This window comes from Gymnoscopelus microlampas (assembly GCF_963454915.1).
Source record: "Gymnoscopelus microlampas genome assembly, chromosome: 17".
NCBI classification, from domain to species: domain Eukaryota; kingdom Metazoa; phylum Chordata; class Actinopteri; order Myctophiformes; family Myctophidae; genus Gymnoscopelus; species Gymnoscopelus microlampas.
In genome coordinates this window covers 12234160-12256659 of record NC_139954.1, presented here as the reverse complement: position 1 = coordinate 12256659, position 22500 = coordinate 12234160, and the positions used below count along the sequence as shown (strand labels likewise).

General features: G+C 43.1%; 1 protein-coding gene across 2 annotated transcripts in view; it reads left to right on the top strand.

The window, feature by feature from the left end:
• tbx15 (T-box transcription factor 15) overlaps positions 1-22500 on the top strand; it is a 49198-nt gene that overhangs the window by 12925 nt on the left and 13773 nt on the right. Inside the window, exons 2-6 of one of the 2 annotated variants that reach the window (XM_084083832.1) lie at positions 112-340; positions 5792-5893; positions 12806-12977; positions 20349-20516; positions 21213-21277. In XM_084083832.1, the coding sequence (XP_083939958.1) occupies positions 112-340; positions 5792-5893; positions 12806-12977; positions 20349-20516; positions 21213-21277 (736 nt within the window). Of the gene's footprint in view, positions 1-111; positions 341-5791; positions 5894-12805; positions 12993-20348; positions 20517-21212; positions 21278-22500 lie in introns of both variants that reach the window. The other variant, XM_084083831.1, reaches the window with a different exon arrangement.

Genomic DNA, 22500 nt, shown 5'->3' with positions numbered 1-22500 from the left:
TACAGTAGTAAATGTACTTAGTTACTTTCCACCACTGAATGCGGTGTGTTTTTTGGAAGCAACGCGTTATTTGTCTTCTAATCTCGTTGATCTCTCCTCTCTCTCCATCAGACTCAGAGGCCAGTCCCGGCTCAGACGGAGAGGGTCTGGCCGAGAGGACGTCGTGCTCCTTCGGCTCCCCCGCGGACCACCTGGCCCCCCAAGCTGGTGGAGGAGGCGGAGGGGACCCCTCGCCCCCACCGGCCTCCATGGAGGAGATCCAGGTGGAGCTGCAGTGCGCGGACCTGTGGAAACGCTTCCACGAGATCGGCACCGAGATGATCATAACCAAGGCTGGAAGGTAATTAACAGCAGAGTGGTTTAAAGTCACTAAGTAGCCTTCCTTTACTCGAGTACTGTACTTAAGTACAATTTTGAGTTATTTGTACTTTACTGGAGTATTTCCAATTTTCAGTACTTTACTTCTACTCCACTACATCTCAGAGGCAAATATTTTATTATTATTACAAAACATACAGTAGGCCTACCCAATTCAGCACTATGGATTTTGGCTATTTTCAAAAGATGTTATACATTTCATACACTTAAAAACTTGTGAAAAGGGACAATCTGCATAATGAGTACTTTCTCTACTTGTACAAATGTAACCAAACGTTACACATGAAGATGTTGCTGTGTAGTAGTAGTAGTAGTAGCCTGCCTTACGCCGCCGCCTATTCATGTATGGTGCGTATTAATAATAGGCCTACTGGTGGCTAAAAATAAATCCTGAGTTTACGTGCAGTATTGCACTGTGGCCATATACGGCGCAGCCTGCGCATTTTACGCAAAGTCGACAGCACGTAAAATGCGGTTGAATGACTTAATATTAACATCAATTCGCAGGTTAAAGGGTTGAGTAAAGTTGGGGCCTATATTTCTAAATCTGATAAGAAAAGGGCACACTGGGTCCTAAAGGTTAAGAAGATAAAGAGCAGGCGCGTGCGCGCGACGTGACCGCTGCAGTGCACGGTGTGTTTTTGAGGGGTGCTAATGTGTTGCACATGCACGGGGCAGCAGGGCTCCGGACGCTGCTGTAATCACGGGGCCTGCAGGAGCCTTCATGACGTGTGACCGCGAGGGGGACCGGAAGACTCGTCCCAAAACACGGTCACCCCCATTTTTTTCACTGAGTATAAGTTTAGAAATACGTTTAGGGTTTTACTGAGGTTACGTTTAGGCATAGTTTTACTGAGCTTACGTTTAGGAATAAAGTTAGGTTTAGGCATAGTTTTACTGAGGTTACCTCTAGGAATAATAAGGTTAGGTTTAGGCATAGTTTTACTGAGGTTACGTCTAGGAATAAGGTTAGATTAAGCATAGTTTACTGAGGTTAAGTTTAGGAATAAGGTTAGGTTTGTTTAGGCATAGTTTTAGGTGGCGACTGTTCCGAGGTCGCCGGATTTGCCCCGGGGCAACTGTGTTTTGGGGCGAGCGTTTTGGATTCCATCTCCATGGATCCTTGTGCTCTGCTCGGTGTGTCGGGGAATAGAGAGAGAGAGAGAGAGAGAGAGAGAGAGAGAGAGAGAGAGAGAGAGAGAGAGAGAGAGAGAGAGAGAGAGAGAGAGAGAGAGAGAGAGAGAGACCTGTTTCTAATTAATCTCTTTTCAAACATGTTTTTTTGGTTTTCTCGGCTCTTTTTTGGGCAACAATTACAACCCAAACCGAGCATATAACTTGACCTGCACAGTTCTCAGAGGAAACACCTCTCTCTCTCTCTCTCTCTCTCTCTCTCTCTCTCTCTCTCTCTCTCTCTCTCTCTCTCTCTCTCTCTCTCCTCCTTGCCTGCGGCTCACACGACTTTTACGATGCAGCGTCTATTTTTCCCAAAGCACAGAATTATTCAGTCACATATGATATGCATAATATAGGCTACTAACTTTTTTTCTATGTAGTTCGGCGACGGTGACGCGTCAAAGAAAGGTGTTTTGGTCCAGGAATAATAATACAAAATAACAATAATAAATCTTAATGGTGGGTTAATTTAGGAAACTTCAAACAAGATGGTCAATTAAAGTTAAATGGAACATTCTGCATAATGAGTACTTTTACTCTTGTACTTCAAGTATATCTTTTGATACCAATACTTTTGTACTACTTCAAAAATCATTAATGTATTATCAATTTTTCTTCTCCTTTTGCACTGTAGTCTACACAAATGAGGCTTTAAATGTATTTAAATCCCTCTCCGACGTTCTGAATATTCACAACAAACTATAGGCTTATAAACAACGATCCTCGTCGTATACTTTCGTTATAAACCTTTTTATGAATGGGATTTAAATTGGTAATGGCCTCATAACCATCCCTCTCTGCTGAAGCATACTGTAGTAAAGGCCCTATAGCTGTGTGTGTATTTCATGCCCCTTGCTAATAATAACCCTATAAATTCAGAGGAGAAGGGGAAGTAAGAAAACAGCCCTCTTTTCTCATTATGAAGGCCCCAGATTTATGACGTTTAAATGAAAAAGCATGCCTTTGAAGTGCAAAACGAGGAATTAAGTCCAAGCTTCTCCCTCTCTGTGTGTGTACAGACCTTTATTTATGTTTTCTATATTTTGTATTTTATGATTTATATATTTTATTTATGTTTTCTATATTTTATTATTTATATATTTTATATTTTATTTATGTTTTTTATATCTTTCGAAAATAGCAGATCTACAAGCTCACAACACATCGCATCGCGAAGCGTTGTGAGCTTGTAGATCGGCTATTTTCAAATAGCTGTGCTAAACGAGGAATTAACTCCAAACATCTCCCTCTGTGTGTATATAGACCTTTATTTATGTTTTTTTTATATTTTACATTTCATTATAAATATATTTTATTTTGTATTTATGTTTTTTACCCAACAAGTGAAAGCTGCTCAATCAAAATTGTACTTGTGTTCACTGGAGTGCTTGTTATATTATTATTCAAAAGTCCATGCTTTTGAAAAATTACAAAGTACATTTTCTTTTTAATATCAATAGCTTATGGCTGTATTGAAATAAAAAGAACAGTTTAGAAGTTTTCAAATATTTCCAGAAATAGCAGGCTAGATAGATTGGCTAGTAGATTGACTATTTTCACTATTTTTGAAATAGGGCTTAATCTATTGTTGTAAATTTTGGTCCCATTGGTCCCTTCCAAATATCAATACGTTATTATGATATTTTATTGAAAGCACTGTCCAAGACATATTTTTTCCTCATACTTAGCACTTCTATGTGTCCAGCTTTATATAATTATTTTGCCAGTACATTTTATTTGCACATGATATTTTAGTGAGGGAAATCTTGCAAGATTCAGAATAATTGCATAATTCCAGATTCTTTATGGATTTTTGTTCTTCTTAAGTTACAGATGATGTGTCTTCATCATTATTTGTTTGCAATACATCGATTATCGCAGATATCGTGTATCGTGATATCACTATCGAGGGCCAAATATTATCACAGTATCGTATCTGGAGTTACTCATGTCGTCCCACCCCATACAGATACAGATACAGATACAGATCACCACCAGTGGACAGTATAAGGATCAGAGGTCGGCAATAGAGATAATAGCCAAATATTCCTGTGACGTTAATGAACTATAATATCTTCCGCAAAGATCCCAGATAGAAGAATCATACATGAAAGGAATGTCCCAGCTTAAATATAACTGCATTACTGGGCGGATGGCTCGTCAAATTATAGCCTATATCTATCACACAGCTGTAATCACCACCAATAAATAATAGGAATATAAATGCACTTACTCTTGTATGTATACATTTGAGAGATGTAAGCTATCAAACATCTGAAAAGGCAAATGTTGGGAAAATAAACGAGCAGAGAGTAAAAAAATAAATTAAAGACAACAGCATATAATAGGGCCTGTTTATAAAGTGAAGACACGGTTGACATCAGCTGTCTAATTAACATATGATTAACTACATGTCTTGGTGTGTGTGTGTGTGTGTGTGTGTGTGTGTGTGTGTGTGTGTGTGTGTGTGTGTGTGTGTGTGTGTGTGTGTGTGTGTGTGTGTGTGTGTTTTTTGTGGGGGGTCCGTATGACCTCATTTTGCTGAGTACACATTGGTTGATCATGTCTGTCATGGCCCTCCCCTCCCCTGGGTGTTGAGAGTGTGGTCTGTCATAACAACACACGTTAGAGTCTTGTAAAGTAAAATCCTCAGTGTTCGTTTTAACTCTCAGAGAGTAAATGGAACCAAATACAGGTCCATTTGGTTCCATCTGTGCACTTAGAATAACACTGGGGATTTAGTGAGTATGCTTAACATTTGTACTGACCTGTAATATAGCAGTGTAAGTATAACTGTCGAAAACATGATGTAAGTACATTCATTATTCGGGAGATTTTGTATCACATAACACGTCATTTTATGAGCCCTCACTCCAGTGTATTGACCTGTGTTTTATGGAGGTATAAAGTATTGTAAGTGCACATTAATACCACATAATAATTAAAATCTTCCTAATACATCAGATAATTTACAAGGTTTTAACAGCAAAAGTTACATAGTCTAATAGTTAATGTAATATTGTGTAGTTTGTGTTTGAATGTATTCATACCTTTTGAAAGTATAATACTTAATAGGGAGCTTTTCAATTAATTCATCATTGTGTACAAAAATGGAGTCAGAGTTGCTAAGGACTCTGCTGTGTACGACACAGTTTAGTATCCCTTTGTAAAATAAGGCATTGCCACTCTGGCACTTATCCAGCTGGGTTTGCTTTCAATGGTACAAACACACAAGTGTTATTGTTTTAAAATTATGCACGGTCACCCAGCAATTTGTTCACATTCAACAAAAGCCATGTCAAGAAGGCAATTCATCTTTTCGCCTGTCCTGCTCCATAACATTTAGATCAAGCAAATGGGAGTGTTGAATATTTCCTGGTAAATTAAAAGAAAAGCAATCATATTTAATGTCCCTCAAGATCCCACTTATGCAATAATCTTATGCTAATCTTTGTTTTTGTTTTCCTGACTTCTTTTTATTTTTTTTATAGTTTTTTATTGTTACGCTAAGACAAAATGAGATAAGATAAGATTTCTAAGCATTAGGTATTTTAAAAATCAAAATTCAACAAGATGATGCAAACTCATGTATAAGTGTAATAATTATGTCACAGTTTGAAGTGAAATCCTGAGTGTTCATTTCATTTACCATTTTTTAAAAACTATTTTTTTACACAATGAACTCTCAGGAAATTACTAGCTGTCTTTTTTAATTTTCCCTCTGGTTGTCAGTGACATTGTTTCGAACCTGCAGTTCAAACTAATTCAGGGACATTTTAAGAACAATTGAGGACATTTTCCCACCGTGCAGCTGTGGTTATCCCATAATATCGTCCATTGTTTATTCTGTTGACAAATACAACATGTTCTTACTTTAGGGATGGACAGGGTAGGCTACACAGTAAAACCATCAGGCTATCAGGCTTAATGTATCCATTTGGTTACATCTGTACAGTCTCACAGTTCAATACATCCACAGGGTTTTACGGTGTGGATTATCAGCATAATATTTTACCCAAGCACACGACACTGTGATTGTATAACCTGCTGCTTTTGATGCACATCTTCTTGTGTTCTTTCCTCTATATAAAATGTTTACCCTTCCTTTAAACTGCAATATTGAGAGCTCACACAAAGAGTTTCATCCACTTTTCTACTTTGTAACAGTGTGATATGAAAATAAAGTTTGATTGATTGATTAATAATATGTTTGATTGTGTTCTCTATTGCTCTCCAGGCGGATGTTTCCTGCTATGAGAGTAAAGATCGTTGGCCTGGATCCTCATCAGCAGTACTACATCGCCATGGACATAGTCCCCGTGGACAACAAGAGATACAGGTAGGTTCATCACACCCACGAGCAGGCAACATTATGCACACCTGTGCACACTGCACACACACACACACACACACACACACACACACACACACACACACACACACACACACACACACACACACACACACACACACACACACACACACACACACACACACACGTGCATTGTGCATGAACGGAGTCAAGACTACCTCGCATCACGCACACGCGTACTGTAATGACCACCAACTGCATCATGCACACCCATACTGTAATGACCACCACTGCTGTTGGACATAACACTGTATTTTCCTGGATGCTTCTCTGTGGTTGGACAGGAATGAGTTTCCCTCATTTCTCATTTCTCGTGGCTCATGTTCGGCACGCAACCTTCCTCCACTAGAAGAGACAGAGGGGGGAGGGGGGCGAGCGGGGGGGGGGCACCTCTGTGAGTCCTTGAGGCGGTGCATAGATATTTTAACCAATTTCTATTCTCATTTCTCAGCTGTCCCGTAATAGAGACGTAACTGTCGTGTCTTGAGGAAGGGACCGTGTCCCTTTACATATAAGCCGCTCTGGGAGGGACAGCAACAATGGCTTCTACTGTATGGCCGTCTTGGGGAAAGGCTTTTACGATAGAGCTCTCTGGATATGTAATAAGATTGATATTCTGGCACATGGAGCCGCTGCTCCCTGGAGCTAGAGGACTATACCAGAGTAGATTGAAAAGCATTCATCGTCCCACACACGCCAAGCGGATATCTTACGGTCGCTCCGTCTCCGCAAATCGGATCACTCTCAGTGCACTGGTTCCAAGTCTAATGACGGGAGATGGAAAAGCTGAGGCTAACGGCGAGAGAGAGAGAGGGAGCTGTACGATGCGGCACCTGCATCTCCCATGATGCTGTGGGCTGGCTTTGGGTTTCCTGGGTTAGTTCTGTGACCCTTTATTATTATTATTATTCAGCGGCTGTGATATGGAAAAGCCAGTCGATGGAGAGAATTCATTCATATGTGCGTTGCTGTGTGTGTGTGTGTGTGTGTGTGTGTGTGTGTGTGTGTGTGTGTGTGTGTGTGTGTGTGTGTGTGTGTGTGTGTGTGTGTGTGTGTGTGTGTGTGTGCGTGCGTGCGTGCGTGCGTGCGTGCGTGCGTGCGTGCGTGCAGCTATTAGTATTTATTTATTAATTTATGTATTTGCACAGTATGACATAGACTAGAAGCACCAAGACACAAAACACACTCGCACACAGACACACACACACACACACACACACACACACACACACACACACACACACAAATGACTTGCAAAAAAAACCTACTTATTGCTAAATCAGCAAAAATGTGCACACAAAGTGTTGCTATGAGTGGTGAAAAGGCGTTTGTAAAATAGCTACTTTGGGGCTAAAGAAAGCATTGGCGTGACCTTGTGAAATGTCCCTCTGTATCCCCTCACGTCTAGTTTCACCTCTCTAGTGTTTACATAATATCTACATAAGACCCAGATAAGACCTACCATTACTTACTATTTCAGGATGTTAGTTAGTGAAACAAAAGCCATGTCCTGTATTATAATGTCACTGAATTGAATTCAAAATAATTCAGCTTTGAGGCACAGTATAATAATCCTTAGAGTTAATTTAAGACTGAGGATTTCACTGTGTACTAAGAAGATGTCACCGTGTAATGGAGTCCCCTAGTTTAACTGCGCTGTCTTGACAGAATGTCAAAATGCACCTTTTTGAATCAAGTTCTGTGCTCGGGAGCAGTGGAAACAAATCAAGCATGTTTACAGTGAGCAAGGTTTGATTCAAGGCCACAGATATGTTCCCGTCTCTGTGGTGAAAACAAAACGTGGTCATCTGGGCCGCAATCTGAAGCAATGTGTACGGGTACACATGTGTTTTGTAGTTCCAATCGCAGCTTCACGCATTCTTCATTTTATACAGTTGTTTATTTATAGAGGAGTTTTCCACCGAATGTACGGACGGGTTAGGCGTTACGGTCTGCCACCGTCCAGGACCGTCTCCCTCCCTCTCTCTATCGCCCCACTCTCACTCTCTCTTTCTAGTCTTACACACACAAACACGCACGCACTTTAGAGAATGGTTCCAGTGAACCAAAATATCATGGCTAGGATTTTTAGAAGCCAAAAGATCTTGTAAAATTAAATAGGATTTTCTTCCTGGCCGGGCGAATCTCACCGCAGGGCTTTGCTAACGGAGCTGGAAGCTGTCATTGGGATGGCTGACGATCCTGAGGAGTTGGGGGTCTGGAAATATGGCCTTTATTGGAGTTTGGTTGCTTTACTTAGGCTCAGTGCCCCTGTCTTTAGGAACGTCTCATTGGTACCGGGCTTGTTAAATGCCCATATATTACTGGGCCTTTCATGTGGACGCTCGGTTAGCGCCCGGGCTTTTGAGTCGCAGAGTAAAAGTGCAGAGCCCAGCACTGTCGGAGGCTTCCAGCGTACCTCATTGCTTATAGTGCTGTGTCAAAATAGATGTATCGGGATACCGCATGCACACACAGTCGCTCAGGGACTCACGTGCACGTGGACATGCGCGTGGACAGACACGCTCGGGCGGGCAGACCCTCGACACGAGGACACAGACACACCAGCGTGCACACATGGATGTGGAGCCGGAACTTACACATGCACACATGCACGCACGCACACACACACACACACACACACACACACACACACACACACACACACACACACACACACACACACACACACACACACACACACACGCATACTGTAGGTTTTGGTCTTAATACAAACCCAGAACACACACCAGTCAACTCTCTCGGTAACCTAATAGTGATATTTACTCTGTCAGTAAGGTAACCCAATATACAGCCTGGGTTTGGCAAGTTTGTGTGGGTGTGTGCGTGTGTGTGTGCGTGTGTGCGTGTGTGCGTGTGTGCGTGTGTGCGTGTGTGCGTGTGTGCGTGTGTGTGTGTGTGTGTGTGTGTGTGTGTGTGTGTGTGTGTGTGTGTGTGTGTGCGTGTGTGTGTGTCTCGTCTCTGTATGTGTAGGCCTCTCTATTTTTGTCCACAATAAGCTGCGTACACATAAGGGCCGCGGCCCGTGGCCACCATGGAACGCCGTGTTTTTGGAAATGCCAGCAGTGTGACATGGCGCTGAACGTCTCCGCTCCGCTTTCCTGTGTGCCGTTTTTATCTGCTTGCCGAGAGCTTAAATATTTTCAAATTAGGCGTTTGTAAGGCTTTTTATGTGAGCGCCTTGCATTTTCAGCTGGGAAGAAACCCTTTCATGGACACACAGCCGTAGAGCCTATTTATGTGTGTGTACACACACACACGCACACACACACACACACACACACACACACACACACACACACACACACACACACACACACACACACACACACACACACACACACACACACACACACACACACACACACACACACACACACACACAGACTTTTTTTTAACAACCATTCAAGACAGACACACTCCTTCAACACAAATTACAGCAGCTCACTGCAGCAAAACAAGCTAATTTGAGACTACCTCGTTGCCCCTCGCTGTGCTATTGTTTGGCTCTGTGTGTTTGCATGATGCATGCAGTACTGTATGTGTCAGGTTTGTGAATGAGGGTTTGTGTGCTGGCCGATATATATATATATATATATATATATATATATATATATATATATATATATATAAAGTTGTTATTGAGAAGAAACCTTGTATGTCCATATTTCAGCATTTTATGTTTTTCTTCATGTGTGTGTGTGTGTGTGTGTGTGTGTGTGTGCACTGCGTGTAGTTGTATGTGAGGTAGAGAGAGAGAGAAACAGAATGAGCGAGGGTGAATGTAACCCTGCATGCATTCACAAGCACACTCGCGTGCACACACACACACACACACACATTCTAAAGTACGTGTAAAGGATCTCGTCACCCCCACCCCCAACACTCACACCCTCCCCGCTCCTCTCTCTCTCTTAACTCCACCCCCCCCCCCCCCCATCTGTCCAGAAAAGGGTGTCACATAAAGTCCGATCTTTATTGATTGTGCCGGAGCCAGATGTCAGATTTATGGAAGATGAAAGAGAACTAATCAGATTCCCAGTCCGGTTTGGGGGGCTAGGGTTTCCCTTCTTCTTTAACACTTTCCCCGCTTTGCCGAGCATAAGCCTAAACAGGAAATTACTGTGTGTGTGTGTGTGTGTGTGTGTGTGTGTGTGTGTGTGTGTGTGTGTGTGTGTGTGTGTGTGTGTGTGTGTGTGTGTGTTTAGGTTAAAGGTCAGGTCTGTATGTTGAAGTAGGTGCTTTGTAACAGACAGCACAAAACATCTTTCACTGTAAAAGTGTACAGTGTTAATTCAACTGATAGCGTACAAATAGAATGTTTCCGTTTGCTTCCACTCTGTTTGTTCTCAGAGTCAAATTAAGACTGAGCACCATGTGTATGGAGACAGTGTGCAAAAGTTGTACTTTTATTTTTGTCATTATTTTTTTTTAACAAAGAACCATTCAGGACATAATAATGAATATGCATTTCTTCAACACAAATTACAGCAGCTCAATCTGCAACAAAGCTAATTTGAGATTACCTCGTTGCCCCTCGCTGCACTATTGTTTCGCTCTGTGTGTTTATGTGCATGCAGTACTGTATGTGTTAGATTTGTGAATGAGGGTTTGTGTGCTGGCCTACATATATATATATATATATATATATATATATATATATATATATATATATATATATATATATATATATATATATATATATATATATATATATATATTTATTGTCGTTGTCAATATTTCAGCATCTTATGTTTTTCTTCACAAATGTTAAATGAATGCTTAGTATTTGTCATCCTTTAACCACTTAAGCTCTATTCTTCATCTTACAACGGTGTTGCACAAAAATATCGAATCTACAAGTTCACATAGATCTGATGTTTTGGCTATTTTTGTAAGCTAGCGACTAGAATGACATGCCCGAAATAGGCCCGAAATGTGTGTGTGTGTGTGTGTGTGTGTGTGTGTGTGTGTGTGTGTGTGTGTGTGTGTGTGTGTGTGTGTGTGTGTGTGTGTGTGTGTGTCTGTGTCTGTGTCTGTGTGTGTGTGTGTGTGTGTGTGTGTGTGTGTGTTTGTATGTGCGTCTCTCAGAGGGAGACAGGGTGGTGCAAGTCTTCCTAAGCAATAACAAAAGAGCCAAATGAGAGTTTTGTCCGCATTTCACCGCTGAGTGATGGCTTTGGCAGAGGCGTTGCAGCTAAGCACTTTCAACTGCGTGCATGGCCAGAACTAAAGGCAAACAGCTGTGCCTCAGGCTAGCATGGAGCCTAACTCTCTCTCTCTCTCTCCCTCCCCCCCCCTCTCTCTCTCTCTCTCTCTCTCTCTCTCTCTCTCTCTCTCTCTCGCTCTCTCTCTCTCTCTCTCCCCCTCTCAGACTCATTCTGTCTCCATCTCTCTGTCTTTCCTTCTCATTTTGTGTCATTTGTCTTCCTCTATCTCCGTCCCACTTCATTTCTCCTTCAGTCAGCAGGGGAATTCTGTGAGATGGGTGGGACGCCCCATTGTTACCCAAACTCACACTCGACATGAAATATTATGACTGACTTTTAATTGGAAGTATGCAGCTGAGCATGTGCGCGCATGTGTGTGTCTGTGTGTGTCTGTGTGTGTGTGTGTGTGTGTGTGTGTGTGTGTGTGTGTGTGTGTGTGTGTGTGTGTGTGTGCGTGTGCGTGTGCGTGTGAGTGCATATGGGACATTTTATGCAGCTCAACGGCTCCAGTCGTATAATGTGAAGTTGTGTGGAAATGATATTGTGTGCTGTTGGTGGTATTGGCATCTGCGTTTTTGATGGTTTTCTGTCAATATGGCTGAGTAGTTCGGCCAGATTTCGTTACGAAACGCACACGCGAAACTCTTTGCAAGCCTGGTGTTGTTTCTTATAGGTGTCTTGGTTTTATTTGAATGATTTGCCGCCATCTGTATTGTTGGTGAGTGATGTTCTGTTGGGATGACAGCGGTTTACTGGCTTTTAACCATTAGGCCTATTTTCGATGCTGTCGGGCAGAAACCTCTTATTTCCATATTTTAACTTTTCGTGTTTATTCATAAATTAACGCCCTACTACAGCGTCACACTAAAACATCAAAAGTAGCAGGTCCGCAAGCTCGAAACGTGGCACGAAGTGACGCATGTTGAGCTTGTTGATCTGTGACTTTTGCTAGTTTTGAATTTGAATCCTGAAAAGTAACAGCTTTGGACATGTGAGGTTTCCACCCGACAGAGACATTATATAAAAATAAAATACAAATAAATGACGAACACAGATAATCTACAAGCTCAGAAAAAGTTGTAAAAATCTTTGAAGATTTTCACCTATACAGTATAATGACATGCTCAAAATAGGGACGCCAGGTTGAAAGAGGTTAAGAGCTTTGTCCAAAAAGTATGAAAATATGAACAAACTTGTCTGATGAGCCAACATTGACCAAACATAATTGTGCGGTTAATAAGGAAGTCCTAGACGTTAATCTGTCGTTTCTCCCAGGACTATTTTTGGCTAGACATTCCAAATCAATCTGTGCTTTAAAAGGCATTAAAACGCAACTTTGACCAAGACATAATCAAACAAAAAACTTTGCTGTATATTGCACAATCATGCTTAATGTGTTGTAATACTTAGCTCACGCAAGTTGGCTAGACTTTCCTAATCAATCTGCGCTTTTACCACATGAAACCTACTGTCCCTATTCTGGGGTGAATATTCCCTCTACACGAAATCTCTTTGTATTAGTATAATATTTGGAAATACTAGCGGACCTAGTATAGAGTCCTGCATGGGTAGTGGTAGTCAGGGAGTTAACCACAAAAATATGCACGCTAATTACAGTACGCTCTCTATTCCTGGTTTGTGTCTGCAGGTACGTGTACCACAGCTCCAAGTGGATGGTGGCGGGGAACGCAGACTCACCCGTCCCTCCCAGGGTGTACATCCACCCCGACTCACTGGCCTCAGGAGACACCTGGATGAGGCAGGTGGTCAGCTTCGACAAACTCAAGCTCACCAACAACGAGTTGGACGACCAGGGCCATGTAAGAACTGATCTGGTCTGTCTTTTTTTTTTTTTTTTACAATACAATGTAGTGCTATGCCGGAAAAACACTATCAGGAAAAAAACGGCAAATTTCCAAACAGGGTTAAATGCAAATACATTTCATTTAAAGCTGCGATCCTTAACCTTTATGTCCTGAACCCGGGTCTCCCATGTGAGTGCCGAAAGTTCTAGTCTTGACCTATAATGGAAATTTACCCTCTGCTTTGGGCAGATATAATATAGGTAAATTGCACTGTAACCTTCTTGGGATACCACAGGCTCTACAGTACATTTCTCAATAGAAGAGCGAGTAGTTGTATTGTATTAACATATTGTAGCGACCCGGCAAAAGACCCGGCCGTAACTCGCTCCACCAAGCGAGCTATCTCTCTTGGCGCAGTGGGTTCTCTGCCTGGTCTGCTGAGCTGGAGGGCAGGATTCGATTCAAGCTCGTTGCGCGAAACGCTACAATACTCTACCATATATTATCCATATTGGTCAAAATGTTTTATTAACTAGAAACAGTTATGGAATGCAGCTTTAAAGCAAACCTTGGTGCAACCTTGGGTTGTATAGTAACCTGGCCATGATCTAAGTCCAAATATTGTCCATTGTGTTTTTCTATTGCTTCTGTGTTCGGTGATCAAGGTCAAGGATTCCATTCTCCCTTCACATTGTATGGTGACTCAAATTCACTATTTTAGCACATAGAAAACTGAATCCGCTTTCTTCAGGAGTTTGTATGTGGCCCTATTTATGTCATCTTACCCTTTGAATATGAAATAAGTTCTCTAGCGCTACAGAATTTGATAGGTCACCAATGTTGGTGAAACGCAAGCTATGATGCCGGTGTCTTAAGTTTACCAGTAAATCAACGAAATAGCCAGGAAAAAAGTACCAGTAAAATATGTATATGTATATGTACCGGTATAATATGTATATGTATATGTATATGTAAATATGTATATGTATATGTATATGTATATGTATATGTATATGTATATGTATATGTATATGTATATGTATATGTATATGTATATGTATATGTATTGGCATATTGCTTTGTTTGCAGTCATTTGTGTGCTAAAATTGATATTTAGACACCTGTTTCTTCTTACAATGAGAGTGAATGGAATCACAACTTCCGTTTCTGGCTTACGGAGTCACAGACACACAGCAACAGATTTACTGTGTATATGATGTATATCAGACCATGTAGTCCAGGTAGCTATATCATTTACTTCATTACCAAAATCTGTTAAAATAGCATACAGTACTATACGCTGCACAGTGCTGCAGAGTGTTGCAAAAAGCTCATGACTTCAATTGAGCAGATTTTCTCCTGTTCAAAAGGAAGTTGTACATATGCACAGTTAAATTTTATGATCATGTGGCTCATGAGACACATTCTGAACCCATGCTGTCACTTTATACAAATGTCAATTAGAAAGCAATAAACATCAAGGCTTTCATCTGAAAGCACTGCAGATCCCCTATCTTTTTTCCTCTCTGTCTCTCACACTTGCTTGCTCTTACCCTGCGTGTGCACATGTGTGTGTGGGTGGATGGGTGTGTGGGTGTGCGCGTGTGCATGTGTGTGTGCCTGTGTGTACGCCTGTGTGTGTGTGTGTGTGTGTGTGTGTGTGTGTGTGTGTGTGTGTGTGTGTGTGTGTGTGTGTGTGTGTGTGTGTGTGTGTGTGTGTGTGTGTGTGTGTGTGTGTGTGTGTGTGTGTGTGAATGTGTGTGTGTGTGTGTGTGTGTGTGTGTGTGTGTGTGTGTGTGTGTGTGTGTGTGTGTTTATGTCAGTACAGTATGTTTGTTTTCTAACTAGGGAGCTACAAACAACATTATTTGCTGTCATTGAGGCATGAGGCAGGCAGGCTTTCCATCATTCTAACACTGTTCTGTGGGTGCGATGCGTTGTTAGCTTGTTGATCAGTGCTTGTGGGGGCGAGCGACACGCTGTCATGCCATGAAGTATCAAATGAGGTTTAGGTTTAGGTTCGGGGTTAGATGGGAGAGGTCTGGGACCTGAACCCATGCACCTGTTGTGTTGCGTCATATTCCCAGACACAAGACAACTTTGCTTCTGGCATGAACTTGAAATAGACACAGAAGTAGTTGTAGTAGAGTAGACATAACCCTGCGACTTCTAATCAGGACAGTGCCCATTTAAAAGCTAGTCATTTCATTATGTTAATATTTTCTGCAATGTAATGTTGCATCAACGAGTCCTGTAAGCCCATGTATGAAATCCATGAAATCCATGCATGAAATAACTTATAGAGAAATCGAGGCTTGCCCCATTAATTGGAAGGACAAAAGAAAACCCTCTTGATTCTCGATATAAGAGAGAGGACATGACATGCAGCACTTTTTGTAATAAGAAATATGTATAGCGCTAAACGGGAACCTGCTACGGCAACTTCTGGCAAGCATTATTACGGAGAGTGACCGCTGGGCCTTATGATCTATGTAAAAAACACCCACTGGATGATTTTAGACTATCCAAAATCCGGATTTCCAGAACACATCTAAGTGTCTGTAAAATCCATATGCATGGTTAGGTTGATGCAAGCTTGGTTGGATTTGCTGGGGGTAGATCCATGCCTCTGTTTTTGATATCCCCCCCCCTCTGGTTGTTCACTTTCATGGGTGGGGATATGTTTTTTCCCTGCGTCTGGTCAGACTGAATTAAATACACGCATTTCTTTTTGAGAAATGTAGACTGTCTGAGATGTTTGATATCGTTATGTTTTGATAATATCACAATCTTACAATGTATTAAAAATATACTGTACACCAGTAAACCTGGTGTCACTATTTTGGACATATTTGTGAAAATTTGTCCCATTTTTCTTTAAATCAAATTTAAAACAGTATCAAAAGTATCTCGATGCATCACAAGACATCGCAACATAATGCGCTGTAAGGTTGTAGATCTGCTATTTGTTGTATAACGGAGTAGGTACCTGTGGATGCATGGATGGGAGGAGAGGATCTGCTCTCTCCTCTTCCCTTCCCATCCAGACGATGGCACAAGATGGTGGTTCTCATGACATCAGAGCTGCTCCGGGGGCCACATTGCTTTGATTAGCACCACCCGAGATGCTGTTGAAAACAGTGCGAGGGGGCCGGTGCGAATCAATTCCTCCACAGAGCCCGCTGATTGATGCGCGGGTGCCAGGCGATGTGATTATTAGAAAGAAAGGAGAAGGAGACGAGGCTCATCGTCCCCGACACCGTCCTGGAACCGAGGGACGTACTGTAGTATATCATTGTAATAACCGGACAAAATGTCCGCCCGCCGTTTTCATGCTGAGAACTCTGCAGTGTTTGAAAGATCACTCGACTGTCGCGGGGCCGTGGCCGATGCTATCGCAGTTCACTCCTGACAAATGTAATAACATGTGGGTGTTGGTGGGTGAGGACACATGCACACACACACACACACACACACACACAGACACACACACACACACACACACACAGAGGGCCTGTTTTTAAGAGCAAGGGGAGGTCGTGTTCCGGCTCCCGCTGCTCTGTTTTTTAGGGCTTTTGTTCCTCGGGAGGCCGAGAGGAAATTAATTTTTGAAGCTTCCTGTGTGGGAAGCCTCGGCCACAGATAGGCGTTGCTTTAAGGCCGAGTCGCTCATCGCCGCCACGTCTCCTCCACTTGTGGTGTGGGCCTCGCCAGAATCAGACAGCGTATACATGTCACGGTCGGAGCAGGACAACACATCGGCGGGAAACAGAGACAGTGACAAAGACGTTCAATGTAAATGGAGGCACATGTACAGTGTGGGGTCTGAGTGCCATACCTCAGGGGTTGTTATTTTTTTCACCCGTTTTTTGTGCAGTCAGTGGCTCTCTGCACACACGCACTGTTTCGTAGGTTTTCACCAATAATCACGTATCCCAAAATAAAATAAAAAGTATAACAATAACAAATTCTGAATAGTTTTCACCAGTTCAATTGTTCAGACAAACTGGTCAAACCACTTGTTGACAGGCTGATTTTTTTTTTCCAACCTTGCCTTTTTGACTGACATATATTTTTACCATTTTACAATTTTTACAGCCCCCCTCCTAAAAACAATCCTCACCACAAATTGTTTTATTTTTTATTTGTACGATTAATTAGCTCCCCCCCCCTTAAAAAAGAAAAGAATGGGGGGAAAAAGCAGTTGTAAAATCAGTGTTTTTTGTTGGAGCATCGGTCCGGCAACAGTAAAACTGTGTGAGATAGATTGCAGAGGGACCGCTTCACATCGCAGCGACTGTGGGGTCCGTTTGATGGTCGGCTGGGCTGATGTGCCTGAGGCTCCGTGGACTCCATACTGCGTCTTCATTATAGACGGAGGAGTTTGCAGGGTTCAGAGTCGCCCTGAACTGTCACACATCTTTTCCCTCTATTTCCTGTCTGTCCTCTCTCTCTTTCTCTCTCTCTCTGCGCCATGGGAAAGGCTAATAAAACACTGACGTTAGAATCGAGTGCCCGAGAGTTTTTTAACAGTTGCTCAGTTGGTGTTGTTTAATGATCCGTTGCGTTGTAATATATCACCCTCCCGTGTGAGGACCTCGTCGCTTTGAAGCACCACTCAAAATCCCATTGTGGACTTTCAAAAACTCTATTACAGACAATCTGACATTTAAACCTGTTTTTTCACGTTCCCAGCGATGGCGCGTTGGTTCAGATCGCTGTCTCTGGGTAACGGTCGAACCCCGCAAGGGCCAGTGTCTCCCCTATACGATGTCTCCGTATTGGCTTTCCGACTGTCTGTCTCAATGAAGACAATACAACTCCCCTCTTCTTTAAAAAACAAACTGTTAGTCTTTGTTTAAGAAAAGCTGAATTGTGGGTGATACTAGCGTTTTATCTCGCAGAGAGACAAGTATGTGATGTGTGTTGTAGTAGACTGCGGGGTTCCTTTTTCTAAGCTGGTGACAATTGCCTAAGAATTTGCATGGCGGTTGGAAGTATGTTCTTGCCACCCACTGAAGAGAAAATGTTGCATATTTAGCCTAATTGCATTTGAGAGAGAACAATTGTTGGTTAACATCCCTTGGCTGCCCTCTGTGTGTCATTAAGTAGTGTCTAGTGTGTGTGTGTGTGTGTGTGTGTGTGTGTGTGTGTGTGTGTGTGTGTGTGTGTGTGTGTGTGTGTGTGTGTGTGTGTGTGTGTGTGTGTGTGTGTGTGTGTGTGTGTTGTGTGACTGTTGTGTATGTTTTGGTCGTGGGCAAGGCGTGTCTTACATTGATGCTTGAGTGTATTTCTGGTGTATGTGTGTGTATTTCTGGTGTGTGTGTGTGTGTGTGTGTGTCTGTGTGTGTGTGTGTGTGTGTGTGTGTGTGTGTGTGTGTGTGTGTGTGTGTGTGTGTGTGTGTGTGTGTGTGTGTGTGTGTGTGTGTGTGTGTGTGTGTGTGTGTGTACATGAGTGCATGCTGGGTTGCTGTCTGTGTGACTTTGATCATGAGATGTGTCGCTGTGTGATGTGGTGTATGTATGTCTCGTGTGTGTGTGTGTGTGTGTGTGTGTGTGTGTGTGTGTGTGTGTGTGTGTGTGTGTGTGTGTGTGTGTGTGTGTGTGCGTGTGCGTGTGCGATCAGTGTGTCAGTGTATTATGTGGTGGTCTGACCTTACACTGCCTCAGGCGCAGTCGGGGCCTCTAGTCTGGGGTCCCCATGCCACTGGGGAGGACAAGGTGATGAGGATAAGTGGTGTGTGTGTGTGTGTGTGTGTGTGTGTGTGTGTGTGTGTGTGTGTGTGTGTGTGTGTGTGTGCGGCTGTGCGCGCGCGCGCGCTCGCTCGTGCTTGCGTGTGTGCGCGTGTCTGTGTCTGTGTTGTAGTGAGTGTGCCAGGGTAGCTGTGTGTATGTGTGTGTGCAGTGTGTGCACATATGTACACATGTACATACTTGTAACGGTGATGTGCGTGCGTGAGTTTGTGTGTGTGTGTGTGTGTGTGTGTAAATGTGTAGCTACACTGTAGTGTGCACATAACTGGTCTCTGTGCCCATGTGTGTCTGTCATCGAGGCGGAGGAATATTACATTTGCTGCTTCTGATACTTGCCGTCGTAGCGGGCAGGGCGCTAGGCCCCTCGGTCGTAGCGGTGCATGCAGCAGGGCGCTAGGCCCCTCGGTCGTAGCGGTGCATGCAGCAGGGCGCTAGGCCCCTCGGTCTTAGCGGGCCAGGGCGCTAGGCCCCTCGGTCGTAGCGGTGCGGCAGGGCGCTAGGCCTGGCTCAGGGGACGCTTTCTCACTCCGACAGTAATCAAGACCAGACACCGAGCCTCAGGCAAGGCGAGGACCGACACAGTCTGACGCCTTCTCCCTCCGCTGTGAAATAATACTGAAGCGAACCCCCCCCCCCCCACACACACACACACACACACACACACTCACACAGACTTAAGAGCCATCCCAGGCCGACCTCGGTTTCCGCCTAAAGCCGCGTAGCCCTGATAGGAAATCAGACAAGCTAATTCATGTCATTAAGGAGTTAGGCAGACTGGATGAATGTGTGTGAAAATGAAAGGCCTGAGATGGAGAGTTCCGGTCTGCCTGTCGTGTGGGAGTTTGGCAGTCGAGCGTGGATGTTACGCACTTTTGTGCACATGCGTGTCATGCGGGGATTCATGCACACAGCAGCCACACACACATACTGTACACACACATGCTCTCTCTCGCTCTCTTTCTTTCTTTCTCATTCAGTCTGTCATACACTTACACAAAAACACACACACCCACACACACACACACACACACACACACACACACACACACACACACACACACACACACACACACACACACACACACACACACACACACACACACACACACACACACACACACACACACACACACACACAAACTGTACATTTTGGATTGTTTTTGGATTGTGTCCCTATTTTTGGAAAAAAAAATCTAAATGATTCCAAATGTAAAACCAAAAAGGACATTAATATTTAATATTTTGGCACTAGATCGTCTATTTTCGCTATTCATGATATGTAGAAGTATAGAGCTTATGTGGTTTTAATAGCGGGTAGTTAAAACTGAACACGTCGTCTCTGTCGGGTGTAAACCTCATATGTCCAAAACTGTTACTTTTCAGGATTCAAATTAAAAAATATCAAAAGTAGCAGATGCACAAGCTCAAAGTGCGTCGCTTCATGCCGCGTTTCGAGCTTGTGGATCTGCTACTTTTGATGCTTTTGTGTGATCAAGTAGGGCGTTGATTTACGAAAAAACACAAAAGATTAAAATATGAAAATAAGAGGTTTCTGTCCGACAGCAACGATAAACAGCAGACACATTTGTTAAAATAAAAATAAAATTAATAAATATGTTACCATCTTCTCAGGTCATCCTCCACTCCATGCATAAGTACCAGCCACGTGTCCATGTGATCAGGAAGGACTTCAGCACCGAGCTGTCCCCCACCAAACCTATCCCCAGCGGGGAGGGAGTCAAGACCTTCAGCTTCCCTGAGACTGTCTTCACCACCGTCACCGCCTACCAAAACCAGCAGGTCTGTACTCTATGGCTATTTATATCTGAAGGACTGACTGTCTGTCTATATCGGACTGACTGTTTATATATGACTGACTGACTGAATGACTGACTGACTGACTGACTGACTGACTGAGTATATATGACTGACTTCCTGGCTGTCTGATTGAAAGCCTGTTTTAAAGCCTGACTGTTGTGCCATGTGACTTATTTTGCCCAAATCTCACTTTTAGGGATTTATCTAATATCTTGAACTTTCATAGATCTATAATGTTTTCAATATATAATCTACTAAATCAACAACTGCACCCTAAGGTGTAGTTAATATTGATTGATTGATTGATTGGTTCTGTATAGCCTTAGCTCCTAGCAAAGTGTTTTGTCATTTAAAACTACCATTCGTTTGTCATATTAAACAACAAATACTATTTCTTTCATATGGCTATTATGGCAGGTGTCATTTTTGGACAAGGGCACAATTTCAAACTAAAGTGTTGTTTCCTTACTTCAGTGCGTAGCTGAGGACATTTGCAAATATCATCGTTGCTATATATTACAGTTACCTAGACCAATGTTTTGTCTAACCAACTCTTTTGATGTGGTAGATAGTAGATGGTAGATGGCATTGTTCCATATTTCTTTGGAGATAAAACGCTTTGTTCAGTTTCGCTTCATGCCCGTACCTTTAATAATTTACCTTTTTTTTTGGTTTCAGATCACCAGACTAAAAATTGACCGCAACCCATTCGCCAAAGGGTTCCGCGACTCGGGCAGGAACAGGTAGCGTATCTCCTCTCTTTCTGTTTGTGTATGTGCGTGTGCGTGTGCGTGTGCGTGTGCGTGTGCGTGTGCGTGTGCGTGTGTGTGTGTGTGTGTGTGTGTGTGTGAGCTATCCACAGCTGCCATGTGAAGGAACCATGTAATGCAACCTGTCGTAGCACTCGCTACGCTACGCTGCACAAGTTTATCCTTCTCTTTTGGCCTGATTTATACTATGGTTGCGCGCCGTATCGTGCGCCGAGAACTGCCGATCCACAAGCTCACGTCGCATCCTGCTGCGACTCGTTGTGGGGGCTTATAGATCCGCTATTCTTGGCGCGCGGCACCGGCGTGCAACAAAGGTATAAATCAGCCCCTTTTTTTCTCTCAGGCGCGGTCAGTAATATGGAAATAATCCCCGGGAGATAGAACTTAATCCCATATGCCGCTCCACATAAAACCCCCTAGACCTCGACAAGAGAAGCTCTTTGGAGGCTGATGAGCGTTAAGACTCTGGAGAATGGATGGGGTCATTTCTGTACACACCCCCCCCACCCCACCCTACATCTACATCTCTCTTATCTTCTTTCCCCTTTTCTTTTCCCTTTTCCTTGTGCGTTCTGCTTTGCTTTGCATATACTGTACGCTAAATGCTTATTTCTGCTTCTCTCTGTTCCAATCCTCCTTCCTGCTTATCCATCTCTCCCCCTCTCCTCGTTTTCTTTCTCTCTTTCTTTCTGTCTGTCTGTCTGTCTGTCTGTCTGTCTGTCTGTCTGTCTGTCTGTCTGTCTGTCTGTCTGTCTGTCTGTCTGTCTGTCTGTCTGTCTGTCTCTCTGTCTCCTCTATACCTCTCTCTCCCTCTCTGTCTCCTCTATACCTCTCTCTCCCTCTCTGTCTCCTTTATACCTCTCTCTTTCACTTCCATCTCCCTTCCATTTTCATTCTCCTTCTCCCCCTCTCCTCCCTCTTTCTTCCTCTCTCGCTCTCCTCCCTCCCCCCTTCTCTCCCCCCCCCCCCCCCTCTCTCTCTCTGGCTCTCTTGAATTATCATACATAACGGGGGGAAACAGCGAACCAGACCCTCAGCACATGAAAGCAGCCCCCTGCATCTGGTCCACATTATTGGCATAGATATTTGAGACATCTTTTTTCATTTTTCAAACAATAGACTGCTTGATTTATGAACTGGCATTAGAATTTCATTGCCGAAAACTACAGATGAAAAGATTACGCAGGAATAAGATA